We start from the raw sequence: 12,829 nt of genomic DNA on the forward strand, positions 1-12,829 counted from the left end.
TGACTATAGTTATTCCCAACAAAACATACACTTAGCATTTTCTGAGTATGTTACTATGCTTTCAAATAAAAATACATTTCACTCATCAGGAGTTAATGTAACTCTGTGATTTTGGTGTTCAAATTTTCAATCACAAATTAACTTTCCGTTTTCAACAGTATTAGCAGATATGGCAATCTCTAGAAAATCCACTTGGCAGTCAGCTATGCATTCACTGGTAGATGATTTTACAGTAATATTATGCCAAACTTACCTGTCCTTAGTCAAAGCAAGATGAAATTCCACAGTATCAATAGTACTTAAACCCAAGAATGAACTAAGGACAGAACTAGATCCAACCTGGTGAAATTTAAAATATTAGTAAGCTGTACAATATTAAAATTCCTGTAAAACTTTATCATGAAAGCCTGTCAAGAACTCCTCAGTCAGAAGAGAGAGCTAATGAACAAGGCACACTCCTGAGATTAGGAATGAATCTCGAAAATGCCACCTAATAAAAACAAACCAAGACAAATTACATAGCTGTCTTTGTGAAATAGGAAGAGGTCATCATCATCTTATTATGATTTGGAAAAATTAATCAATGACAATGGGTTGAGGCTTTCTATATAAATTCAAGATCTCACATGGAATCCCTTGAAAATTAATTTCAAATAATTTTTCCAATATTTGCTTGAAAAGTAGAATATTCTTACAATGACATGTTGTGATCAAAATTAATTGTCCCGCAAATGGGTGCATTTCCCAGTTGTCTTTTCAAACTAACTTCTTGAAAAACAAAGACAAACAAAAAGAGACCTGAAATGACCATCCAACTTAATCAGATTATTTATTTCGTTTACCATCCTTAGTAGGTGACAACCACACATTAGGAAATATCCTACCTCTGCTGATTTTTGAATAATTAGTTAATAATAAATTTTGAATTAATTCCTTTTCAATTAATAATTTAATAATAAATAAATGGTAATTTTCTGGTTATACATCAGCTCTCACCATATGTCATTCTTCAATTCCCTAGTCATCATTTTAAGAAGCATATTTATAAAAATGATACTAGTACTATGACTATGCATATCACAGAGAGTAAAGTTTCTGAGTCACAAATAAGCAGGAATAAAATAATTTTTATAGAGTTATAAGAAGTACTGAAAATTTTTAGCTATGTAGAATATACAAGCTTATAACATATTTTCCAGACAAACATACTCATTCACTCATATGGGAAATTAATTTCTTCCTCAAAAGATCACTAATGAAGTTGAAAATTAAAAAATTATAGCTAATGGGCTTTAAAAATGAGATAAAATTTTAAAGCAGAAATTTAGGTTTACTTACTATCCATAAACCATGAACATTTTCATTATGAAGTTACAATGATAATAACATTTGTTATAAAAATCAAAATTAGTTTAATGTCCTGTACCGGTTTAATGTCCCTCTCATTCTAGTAAAGAAGATTTGACAAATAACTGTTATGGTTATTGTTGTTGTTAGGTACTATGTAGTTGAGTACAACTATTCCCAGTGACCCTATCAAACCCTGAAGGCTGCCCTAGCCTGTGTCAGCCTCATCATCTCTGAAACATTAGAACCAAAGTCACACTGTCAATCCATCTCATTCAAAGTAGAAAAGAAAATTTAAAAAAAGGACTTAATAAAATCAGGGTATTTTTATAACATGCATCCCAGAGAGCTATTAACTATTTTCATTAACCTGTTATCTCAAACATTTTTAAATACATGTTATACTTCTGTCTTTGAGAAAATACATATTTATTATTATAATATTTGGAAGTTCTTTGAAAGAATGGCAATATTAATAGGAAATTGGCAGCAGAGTAAATCAGAAACAAGATACTTGGTTTGGTTCTTATGGAAATGATGTTCTCAGTGTATCCTAAGGAATAGAATAAATTCTCATCAAAAATAACACCAATAAATTTTGCACTTACTTTGAAGAGGCCTGTTTGTCATGCATTCTAACTCCAGTTGCTCAGCCAGTTCCTTTCTTGGCATGGTCTGCAGCATCTCACAGTTATTTGTCTTGTCCGTGGATGTCGGTTGACTGTTGATTGGGATCTCTCTCAATGTTTTCAAGTGCTGCTGAACTTCTGCCAAGAGAACAGCTTGTATTGCTTCGGTTACCTGTAATGTTTAGAATTTTTAAAATGAATTTTTTTCTTTTATTTCATTACTAATGTGAGAGATACAGTGCTCTCCTTCTTAATGGAGAAAAGTTAAGGCTTTCATATACACCATTCTCAGGCCCATTGCCCTTCCCCTCAAGCTGATGCACATCCAGAACTTGTATTCTTCACTGCCTGTCCTTAGGATGCCCGTGATCTGGAGATGCTGTGGCAAAAAGCAGAATGTTGTTGTTAAGTGCCGTTGAGTCGCTTGCGACTCATAGTGACCCTATGTACAACAGCCCTAAACTCTGTTCTGTCCTGTGCCAATCTCATTGTCTCCAACACACTCATCCTGATTACCCCAGTCACTGAATCAATCTGCCTCCCAGAAGGCCTTCCCCTCCTGTGCCTGCCCTTCATCCTCCCAACCAAGCATGATGTCCTTCTCCAAGGATTGGTCTCTCCTTACAACATGACCAAAGTACGTCAGATGAAGCCTCAGAATCCTTGCCTCCAAGGAGCAGCCCGGTGTGACCCTCTTCAAGGTGAATCTGTTTGTTTTCTTAGCAGTCCATGGTACCCTCAATACTCTTCTCCAACACCACAGCTCAAAGGCATCAATTCTCCTTCTATCCTCCCTAGTCACTGTCCAACTCTCTGATTCATAACAAGTAATTGCAAAGGTCATGGCCTGTATCAGACACACCTTAGTCTCCAGAGAGACACCGTTGCTCTTCAGTAAGTTAGAGAGGTCCCTAACAGCGGACTTTCCCATCGCAATAAGTCTTTTAATTTCCTGGCTGCTGGTGCCAAGAGTGTTGACTGTGGAGCCAAGCAGACTAAAGCTGTGAACAATCTCAATCTCTTCACCATCCATCCTGATGCTACCCATTGGTCCAGTGGTGAGAATCTTTGTCTTCTTAACATTGAGCTTCAATCCATGTTGAGGACTGCAGTCCTTGACTTTTTGCAGCAAGCACTTCAGGTCCTCCTGCATAAAGGAGGGTTGTGTCATCTGCATAACACAGATTGTTAATAGATCTTCCACCAATCCTGACGCCACATTTCTCCTCATAGAGCCCAGCCTCCCAGATAATCTATTCTGTATACAGGCTGAAAAGTTATGGAGACAGGACACATCCCTGGCATACGCTCTTCCCAATTTTGAACCATGCAGTGTTTCCTTGCTCTGTTCTGATGACTGCCTCTTGATTCAAGTATAAGTTTTGTATTAGCACGATCAAGTGTTCTGGGATTCCCATTCTTCTCAGAGTCAGCCACAGTTTGTTATTATCCACACAGTCCAACGCCTTTGCATAATCAATGAAGCAGAGATAGACATTCCTCTGGTACTCCCTGCGTTCAGCCAAGATCCATCTAACATTACCGACAATATCCCTAGTACCATGACCCCTTCTAAACCCAGCAGAATAGCTAATCATCTATTAAATATCTTTTATGCGTCATGTGACTTTAGGCTCTGGGGTTCCCCAGAAAGTTTATGCTGACAGTAGATATTTAGTGAAGTATGTAGAAGAAGGAACAGGCCCTCCAACTTTAAAACACAGGCAAGTTCCCAAAAGTATCAGAGCACCTTCCTGATCATTAACTATTCCCATCTTCATAGAGTTGGCACACAAATGTATAGTTAAGTTGTAAAAAGAGGTAGTGAATGAGATGTGTTTACTATTGCTTACCACAATCAATTTGGAAGCAAACTCTAAATACATACTTAGACTCAATGCAAAATCAATACTTAGCACAACCCCTACCCATAGATAAATGGTCATCTTAAAAGCATGTTATCAGATGTATTTATATCGATATAGATTTATATTTATATTGATATAGATGATAGAGATATACATATAGATACAAATATACATATATCACTAAAAAAGAGGTTGGCCTGCAATTCACTTCCAGGGCTAAGGGGACAGCATAGTTCAATGCAGTACCAAGTTCATGGTTTTAAAGTTGAATAAACCAAAATTGTTTGTTAAAAAAAAAAGCATGTTATCACAATATTTGGTATATTCAAACTTAAACGCATTGCTGTCATGTTGGAACTGACTTATATCTGAACCTCCAGTAAGTTTTCAGAGGCTGTAAATCGCACAGCAGAGGTGACCACTCTTTCTCCTTCAGAGTCACAGACATGAACTGCCAGAGGTGGTGCCCATGGGTTCACAGCATGACTCTCTATATCCTAGACCACCAGAATTCTTCTGGTATATAGTGGACACTAAATAAAAGTAAGTGAAACTCACATCAGCTCTGTACATTTTAACATAAACTGGGATGTATAATTGATTGGCAATTTATAATCATCAATATTTGAGATAGGGATCGCTTTCTGTAAAGATGCACAGACTTGGGGAGCCACTTCAGCTTAGGGGTGAGTTGGAATTGATTCAATGGCAGGGGGTTGGTTTGGTTTTAGTACATAAATTTTGCAGATAGTCAGTAGAGATAGAGTTTCTTCAAACACAATTTTACGTAACTTTAGGATAACTTAGAATTGAATTGTCTGGCTATAAAGTTTCTTCCCAATGCACTTAAAATGTTTCTCTGAGAATATACACATGCAAAGTAGTATACTCTTTATTTTTTTATTTTTGCAAAGTAGTGTACTCTTTTATGAACTGATGCACAGTGATTCAAAATAAGGTTTACAAATGTATTGATTTAAAAGAGTCAGCCACAAATCTGTATCATATACTTACTCTCTAAATACTGCTGTGCCATAAGCAAGCTAAAGCTTTTGATGGCTTTCCACTAAAACTCTGAAACAGTACAGAGCATCATGAAGACTCTTCGAAGAAAATCTCATGTCCTGATTATCATTCTAATACCTATTGTTCTGATGTAAAAGCATTTTCCCATTGCTCAGATCCACATCTGGCCTTTTGCATTCTTGCATTATCTCCTGAAAAAGCAGTATTTTTCCTTGGAGGCCTGATGTCATGGTTTACACCTATATGTGTTAGGTATGTATGTGTGTGTGTGTGTGTTAGAATTTTTTAAGTGAAGTGCCAGAAAGAAGATCGTTAACAGCCCCACAACCATCCTGTTTCTTTTCTAGCATTTATCTTTATGTTTTACTATATGTGCGGATGAAAAAAATATAATCCCTACATAAACTCATGCATCCATTAAATCAACTCCCTTCCTCACAGGTATGCACTGAATTCCCCAAAGCATTCTGCTCTGTTTGACAAGCAAATCTCATCACCACCTGCTTTGTTCACTGTCTTTCAGTTGGTTTGGACTCATGGTGATCCCATGTGTGCAAAGTTGATCTGACCCCATAGAAGTTTTAAGGATGTGACCTTTGAGAATCAGATTGTCAGAACAGTCTTTCCAGGTACCTGTATGTGGCTTTGAACTGAAAACCTTCAGGGGTTCCATTAGTACTTAAACCCCCAAATCCAAATCTTTTGCTTTCAAGTCGATTCCAATTCATAGCCACTCCATAGGACAAAGTAAAATTGTTTCACAAAGTTTCCACAGTGTAGACCTTTACAAAAACAGATCGGCATATCCTTCTTATGAATAGTGGTTAGTGAGTTTCAACTACTGACCTTTATTTACTACCAAAAGCTTTTTAAATAAAGTATAAACTCAAATTAATACCATACTTCTAATTACTTAAATAGAGAGCTTTGTGAAGATATTGAAAACTAGTTAATTAGGCATCTACAAGGATACTTGCAAGATTTTGGTATTGCTAAAGGGTCCAAGAGTTTTCATTCCTGTTTCACGTATGAGAATGACAGATAATCACGAAGGTAAATTTGCCTTCCACAGTTAATCACTAAACTAGTGCCAGAGTTGAGAGGAGGAGTTTGAAGCTCAGACTTCTAAGTGAATGATAAGCATCCTAAGAATATACTTTTATCTAGTGACAGTATTTTATACAAAGTCTTAGAAACACAGCCCTTTAAGCTGAAATATATCCAGAGCACCTTAAAATTTATCTGGTGGTCAAGAAAAACTATAAAAGATATTTAGAGAAGTTCAGCATGAATGTTCTACTAATTTTTTCAAACTTGAGGAATTTTTACTCTTGGGGCAAAAATGTCTCATCTTCAACTCAGGCTATTTTATATGAACTATTAACACATTGGTAAATTCAGCAGGAACTAATGTTTGTTTTTATTATTGTAGACACTCTTCACATATATTCATGAAGTATTTCTTGACTGATTACTGTCACTATTCTTTTTCTCAGCTTCTGGGAAACAGTAAACAATGGCTCTCATTGCAGGACACTTATCCAACAGCGAGAAAACAGAAAATAAGCAATGAGGGGTGAAACAAACAAAAACAAAGAAACAAACAAAATAATTCTGATTGAAAGATGATATAACAGAAAATAAAGGCACTGTGAGGATTCTTGGGAACAGGATGTGGAGAGGGTTCAGTGGCAGTATTAAATGGAGTGGTTAGACAAGTCTTCTCTGAGGCATAGACATTTGAGGAACAAAGAGAATTTTAGTAGGGAGTATAGTAAATTTTGGAGGTGAAACTGAACATTGTGTCCTATCTAGTAAAACCACAGGGGAGCTAGATAATAATGAGAATGATGAAGGATTAGTTCAGGCTGCGGGCACATCAGGCAGGAACTTGTAGCAATGACTAGTTGACATCAAATCAATTTTGACTCCTGGTAATCCCCTGTGTGCCACGGGAGAATTGCACCATAGGATTCCTGAGGCTGAGTTGTGGAAAGTGGACACTAGGTTTTCTTTCGGAAATACCTCTAAGCTTACTCAAACCTCCACTCTTTCAGCTGTCAGTCAAATAGTGAACCATTTGCATCATCAAGGGCTTCCACAGGACCATCTGGACCATGGTAGGATGTTTCTAGAGCTAGTCTAGCTCTGCAGGTAGTCCCTAACGGATGACAGAGATCCATTCCAGCAATGACTCCCTTTTAAGTCAAATTAGACGTAAATCAAATACCTCGTGTCACATGAATAACTGATGTTGCCTAAAGAACAACACAGTGAACAAGAAAGATCATGCTATAGGCACGATCTACAATGAGTCATGTCAATGTCTTGACAATGAAGTCAGAATGGTAACAGCTGTCAAGGCGCATGAGCAGTTCAATTGTCATACATCATTAGAGTTGAACATTGTTCAAGTCTCAATTCTTTACCACTGTCAAAACCAACTTCGTTGTAGACCACCAGGCTGTAGTCTGCTATGGAACAATATTTTGAACAGTAAATCATAACACTGAACATCTGTGAATTAATATTTAGGAAGTTGCGACTAGAAAAGTATGGCTTTAATATTGTATATCGTACACCAATGTCAGATGGATCTTGGCAGATTACCAGAGGAATGTCTATCTGTGTTTCATTGACTCTGCAAAGGCATTTGACTGGGTGGATGACATTAAATTGTAGTTAAGCTTGAGAAGAATGAGAACTCCAGGACACTAGATTGTGCTCATATGACACCTATACTCAGACCAAGAAGCAGTCCTCAGAACAGAGTGGGGAAACATTGCATGGTTCAAAATCAGAAAGGAAGTGTGTCAGGGATGCATCCTGTCTCCAGCCCTTTTCAATCTCTGTGCAGCACAGATCTTTCGGGAGACTGGGCTTTACGAGGAGGAATGTGGCATCAAGATTAGAGGAAGGACTCAGCAACAACCTATGTTATGCAGATGATACAACCTTGCTTGCTGAAACTGAGGAGGACATGAAACACTTGCTGCAGAAAGGCAAGGACTGTAGTCTTCAAAATGGATTGGAGCTCAATTGAAGAAGACATAGATTTTCATCACTGAGCCAATTGCAGCACCATGATGGACAGAGAAGAGATTGAGATTGTTAATAGTTACAGTTTTCACAGTTCCACAATCTACACTCTTGGCACCAGCAGTTGGGAAATCAAAAGAGGAACTGCATTAGGTTTATCAGCTGTCAGGAACCTCTCCAGTGTCAGTCTAGAGACCAAGGTTTGCCTGATTCAGGTCATGGTTCTCACAATTACTTGTTATGCTTTAGAGAGTTGGACAGTGACTAAGGATGACAGAAGAAGAAATGATGTCTTGTGTGTGGTGCTGGAGAAGAGTCTTGAACATACCACAGACCACCAAGAAAACAAATAGGTTTGTCTTGGAGAGGGTGAAACCAAATTTCTCCTTGAAAGCTAGGGTTTTGAAGCTCTGTCTCACATATTTTGTGCACATGGTCAGGAGGGACTGGCCAGGAGAAATGATGTAGGAGACTAAAACCCTGGATGAAATGGATTGATACAGTAACTGGGGAAATGGGGGTTGGTGTGCTGGAGTCAGTGTGACTGTCTCAGGACAGGGCAGGCTTCAGAGCTGTTGTACGTAGGGTCTCTATGAGTTGCAGACAAATCAACAGCACATAAAAACAACACATATTACTAACAACAATATGTTAAGAAAAATAAATACAAAGGAGTTCACTTAATTCAGGCATGCTATTAGTTTGGTGACTATTTGTATATTTTATTATCACAACCCCTACAGACAATCTGTGATTTAACTTTTTTTTTTATTGTTTGCTTTCCTGTAAATAACAGTAACAATTTGTTACTGGAGCTATTGCTATTCTCATCTTTCAAAACCAGTATTTGTCAAGCTCATGGACTTTGCCCAACTTCTAACAGATATTCATTTAGTCAATGCATAGATATTTATTGTTTAACGAACAAGTCCACCCAGTAAGCTTTTACAATTCCAAGAAGCCTTAAACAAGTAAAAACCTGATCTCTAAACCAACTCAGAGATTATCTAATCTTAAGATACAATTACACATCACAAAATTCACAACCCTAGGTTCCATATGTCTTGACACATTCAAATCAACTCATAGACTAATACCTCAGACTGAAATTACGTAGGACAGCATGAACTCTCTCAATCTCTTCCATTCTGCTCTTGGACCATGTTTGTTTATGTAATTTCCCCCCTTTCTCCTTATCTCTGTGTCAGTTGTTGGTCTATTTCATAAAATGTCCTATCAAGACATTTTTCAGGGAGTTTTTGTGGCCTAGTGGTAAGGAGCTGTGCTGCTAAACCTAAAGGCACAAAGTTTGAATACACCAGCTGTTACATGATGAAAGACAGGCAATCTCTTCCCATGTGACTCACTGCCTCTGAAAAGCAACTGGAGGGTCAGCTATGAGTCAATTTTGACTCAACAGTACATTAAAAAAAACAGGGCATATTTAAGTGAAAATACTTTCATTTGTGGGTACTCTACTCAACTCTTTACTGTCAAGTCAGAATCCTGCATTGGATTTTGGGAGGCTGTAAATCATGTGAGCTAGGGAACTCTGGTAGCTTAGTGATAAGGAATTGCTTTGTCAACACAAATTTAAGTGGTTCAAATCTACAAGTTACTCTATGGCAGAAAAGTGAACAATCTGCTGTGTGTTTTACTGCCACCGTGAATCCACTGAACAGTCAGCAATGGGTTGGTTCAACTAGAAAGGACTCAGAAACAGCAACAAATAATTGCACTGGAGGAGATAGTTTATCTTCTTCCTTAATAGAAGCTAGTGGATTTGAACTGTCTGCCTTGGGTTTGATAGTACAATTTCTTGCTCACAAGATCTTCAGAGCTCCCTATTCTTATATATGAGGGTGTGTGAATGTACTAGGTCAGCAAGGAATACTTTCATAGTAACTTCAAGATCATGAATTGTATCCTACCTGGACAGACTGGTCTCTCCAACAGGAAATCAGCTTCAAAAGTGAAAGGTCAGCCTCAGGTATATGGGTTTCATTCTTACCTAAAAATACATAGAATACATTTATAACTTCAGATTATTAAAAATGGGTGTAATCCAATGGTCCTCCAGACTTATTGTACATTGTTGTTGTGTTATTGATTGCCTTCAAGACGATCACGACTCACAGCGATCCTATGAACAAAAGGCCTGAATCCTTTCTATAACTATCAATTTTTATCATAGAGTTTCAGGAGGCATGTTGTTTAGGAAGTAGATGCCACACATTAGAATCACATAAAGTGGTTAGCATGTTTGTTTGTTTTATAAACACCAGGGATTAATTCAGAATTATTAATGTACATATGTTGTTCTGTACAATAGAGTCAGAACTGACCCCTAGCTAACCCTCCAGCAGGTTTTCATAGGCAGTTAATTACATGGGAAGTGATTACCCATTCTTCTTTCTCAGAGATGTTGGTGGCCTTGAACCATGTGCCTGCAGGATTGTAGCACAGCCTCTTGCCACCAGGCCACCAGAACACCGTGTGTGTGTGTGTGTGTGTGTGTGTGTGTGTGTGTTTCTTGTAATTACACTAGCACATATTCATGTCAATTAAATTTCATTCCTCTACCTTAAACTTAGCATTGCATCTTTTGCCAAATAAGTGGTAAGGCTAATTGTTGTGTTATTGCTGTTAGGCATTGTCAAGTTGCCTAAGAGTCACAACACCCCTATGAAAATTAGATCAGAGCCTGTCCCTATGTTGCACCATCTTCACGGTCATCCACATGTTCAACCCCATTACTACAGTACCTATGTCAATTCATCTTACTAAAGGTGTTCCATTACTTCTTTCACCCTCTACCCTTCCCAACAAGATGCATTTTCCCAAGGACTAGCCCTTCCTAACAACACGCCCAAAGTATATAAGACAAAGTTTCACCATCCTTGATTCTATATAGCACTCTGGCTACAATTCCACCAAAATAAATTTATTATATATGTCAGTTCATAATATATTCTATACTATTTGGCAAAACTGCAATCCAAAGGCATTGATTCTCCTTTGCCATCTTTAATTCATTGTCCAACTTTTAGATGCATCGGAAGCAATTGAAAAACCATGGCTTCGATTTTTGGCTTCTATCTTTGTTCTTGAGGATTTTAAAGTATAGCTACTACTAAATCACCACATTTTACAATCCTTCCTTAGAAAAACAGCTCCTGAAATTTTACCCTACTGTGAATATATCACATGGAAAATCAAATACCAGATCTCCTTTGATCTGTCCTTACCAGTTCTACTCCTCTGATCAATAGGTAAAACATTAGTGTTTTAATTTGTCTCATTTTGTGATGGCATGTTTAAATCTGCCCTCATGAATGTCCTCTCTATTTGCCTTAATTCTCAGTGTGAAATTTTAAGAGCAAGCTAAGACTTGGTCTTTTCAATTGATCCATAAAGTGTCCAGCACTCCCAGACACCAAAAAGCACTTAATAGATGCCTTTTTGTTAATTGAAAATGTACATATTATTATCCAAATGAAAAATCAATGGAATAAGGTTTTCTGATGACTTAAGTACACTATCAAGGTGCAAGCTCTTAGACATGAGATAGAGAAGAATGGTAAGGGCTTGTACTAACAGGAGAATTGTTACTATAATTGTGTATTCAAATTTATAAATTAATATATGCTCAAATATCTGGCATCAGCTACTCAAGTGACCTTTAGTCAATGTGCTTTTCACTGAATCTTGTAGATACAGATCTGTGCATATATGTAAAGTGCTTGCTGAATGTGAAGAGGGCCTGTGTTACCTACAGACGAAGATAAAAAATGGAAACCTTCAGAGTTAGTTACACTTCCGCATGAAAGAAACTAAAATCCATACAGTCAAACCAATAGACAAGATCATAACAAATGGTTTAAATATTGAATTTGTCAGAGATTTTATTTAACTTAGCTCCATAGTAGACACCCATGGTAGCAGCCATCAAAAATTGAGTGACTCCGTGTATTGGGCAAAACTGATGAGAGAAGACAAAACAAACTAACCAAAACCAAAACAAACAAAAAGAACTCATTACCATCTTAGACAAGGCTCTCATAACAAAAGTTTACAGAACACTGCTGGACCTCTAGAAGACAGAGACTGATAATGCAATTACAAAATGTGCAAGAGACATGGAAAATTTTCACAGAAGAGAACATTCGGATGGCCAACAGAAAACTTTCACAGAAGACGACATTCGGATGGCCAACAGACACGTGAAGAAATGGTCAAAATCACTGGCAATAAGAGAGATGAAAATCAAAACCACAAGGTGATACCATCTCAAAACCAGTAGCAGTGGCAAAGTTTAGCAGGATATCAAGTAATACAAGAGCTCTTATGTGTTGTTGGTAGTACTGTAAAATGGTACAACCACTCTGGAAGGCAATTTAGCATTTTCTCAGTAAGCTGAACATAGAAATTCCATATGACTCAGCTATTCCACTTCTTAGACTGTACCCTGAGGAAATTAGAACTGAGGCACAAACAGAGATTTGGACACCACTATCCATAGCAGTGTTATTTACCATCACAAAAACATTGAAACAGCCCAGATATCCAATCACAATGGAATGGATTGAGAAATTATGATACATTCATACAATGGAATACTATGCAGCATGCATGAAGCAATGATTTTGTAAATTACTACCTGACTTGGGAGAAACTAGAGAGCATTATGCCAAATGAACTAACTCAGTCCCATAAAGACAGATACTTTAAAAAACCATTTTTGTAGAATATGTGCAAGGATTCAAGATGGGGAAGGGGGAGCAGATGCATGAAGATGGACAGGGTGGGGGGCATTGCTTAATCATAGGGTCACACAATTTGATAGGTGGGTAAATGAAAGGGGAAAAATCCATTGTGAAAACAATGTATATGAATTTTGTAAGTAAACCAGTATAAAAT

At 37.4% G+C, this 12,829-nt stretch overlaps 1 protein-coding gene across 1 annotated transcript in view; it reads right to left on the bottom strand.

Moving 5' to 3' along the window:
- Positions 1–12,829, bottom strand: part of WDR72 (WD repeat domain 72) — a 271,665-nt gene that overhangs the window by 117,634 nt on the left and 141,202 nt on the right. The window contains exons 16-17 of the mRNA XM_006898252.1: positions 9,841–9,920; positions 1,956–2,148 (exon numbers count right to left, since the gene is read on the bottom strand). Coding sequence (XP_006898314.1) covers positions 1,956–2,148; positions 9,841–9,920 — 273 coding nt within the window. The remainder of the gene's footprint in view (positions 1–1,955; positions 2,149–9,840; positions 9,921–12,829) is intronic.

Source organism: Elephantulus edwardii, unplaced genomic scaffold (genome assembly GCF_000299155.1).
Source record: "Elephantulus edwardii isolate Elephantulus edwardi_28Jun2011 unplaced genomic scaffold, EleEdw1.0 scaffold00225, whole genome shotgun sequence".
NCBI lineage: Eukaryota > Metazoa > Chordata > Mammalia > Macroscelidea > Macroscelididae > Elephantulus > Elephantulus edwardii.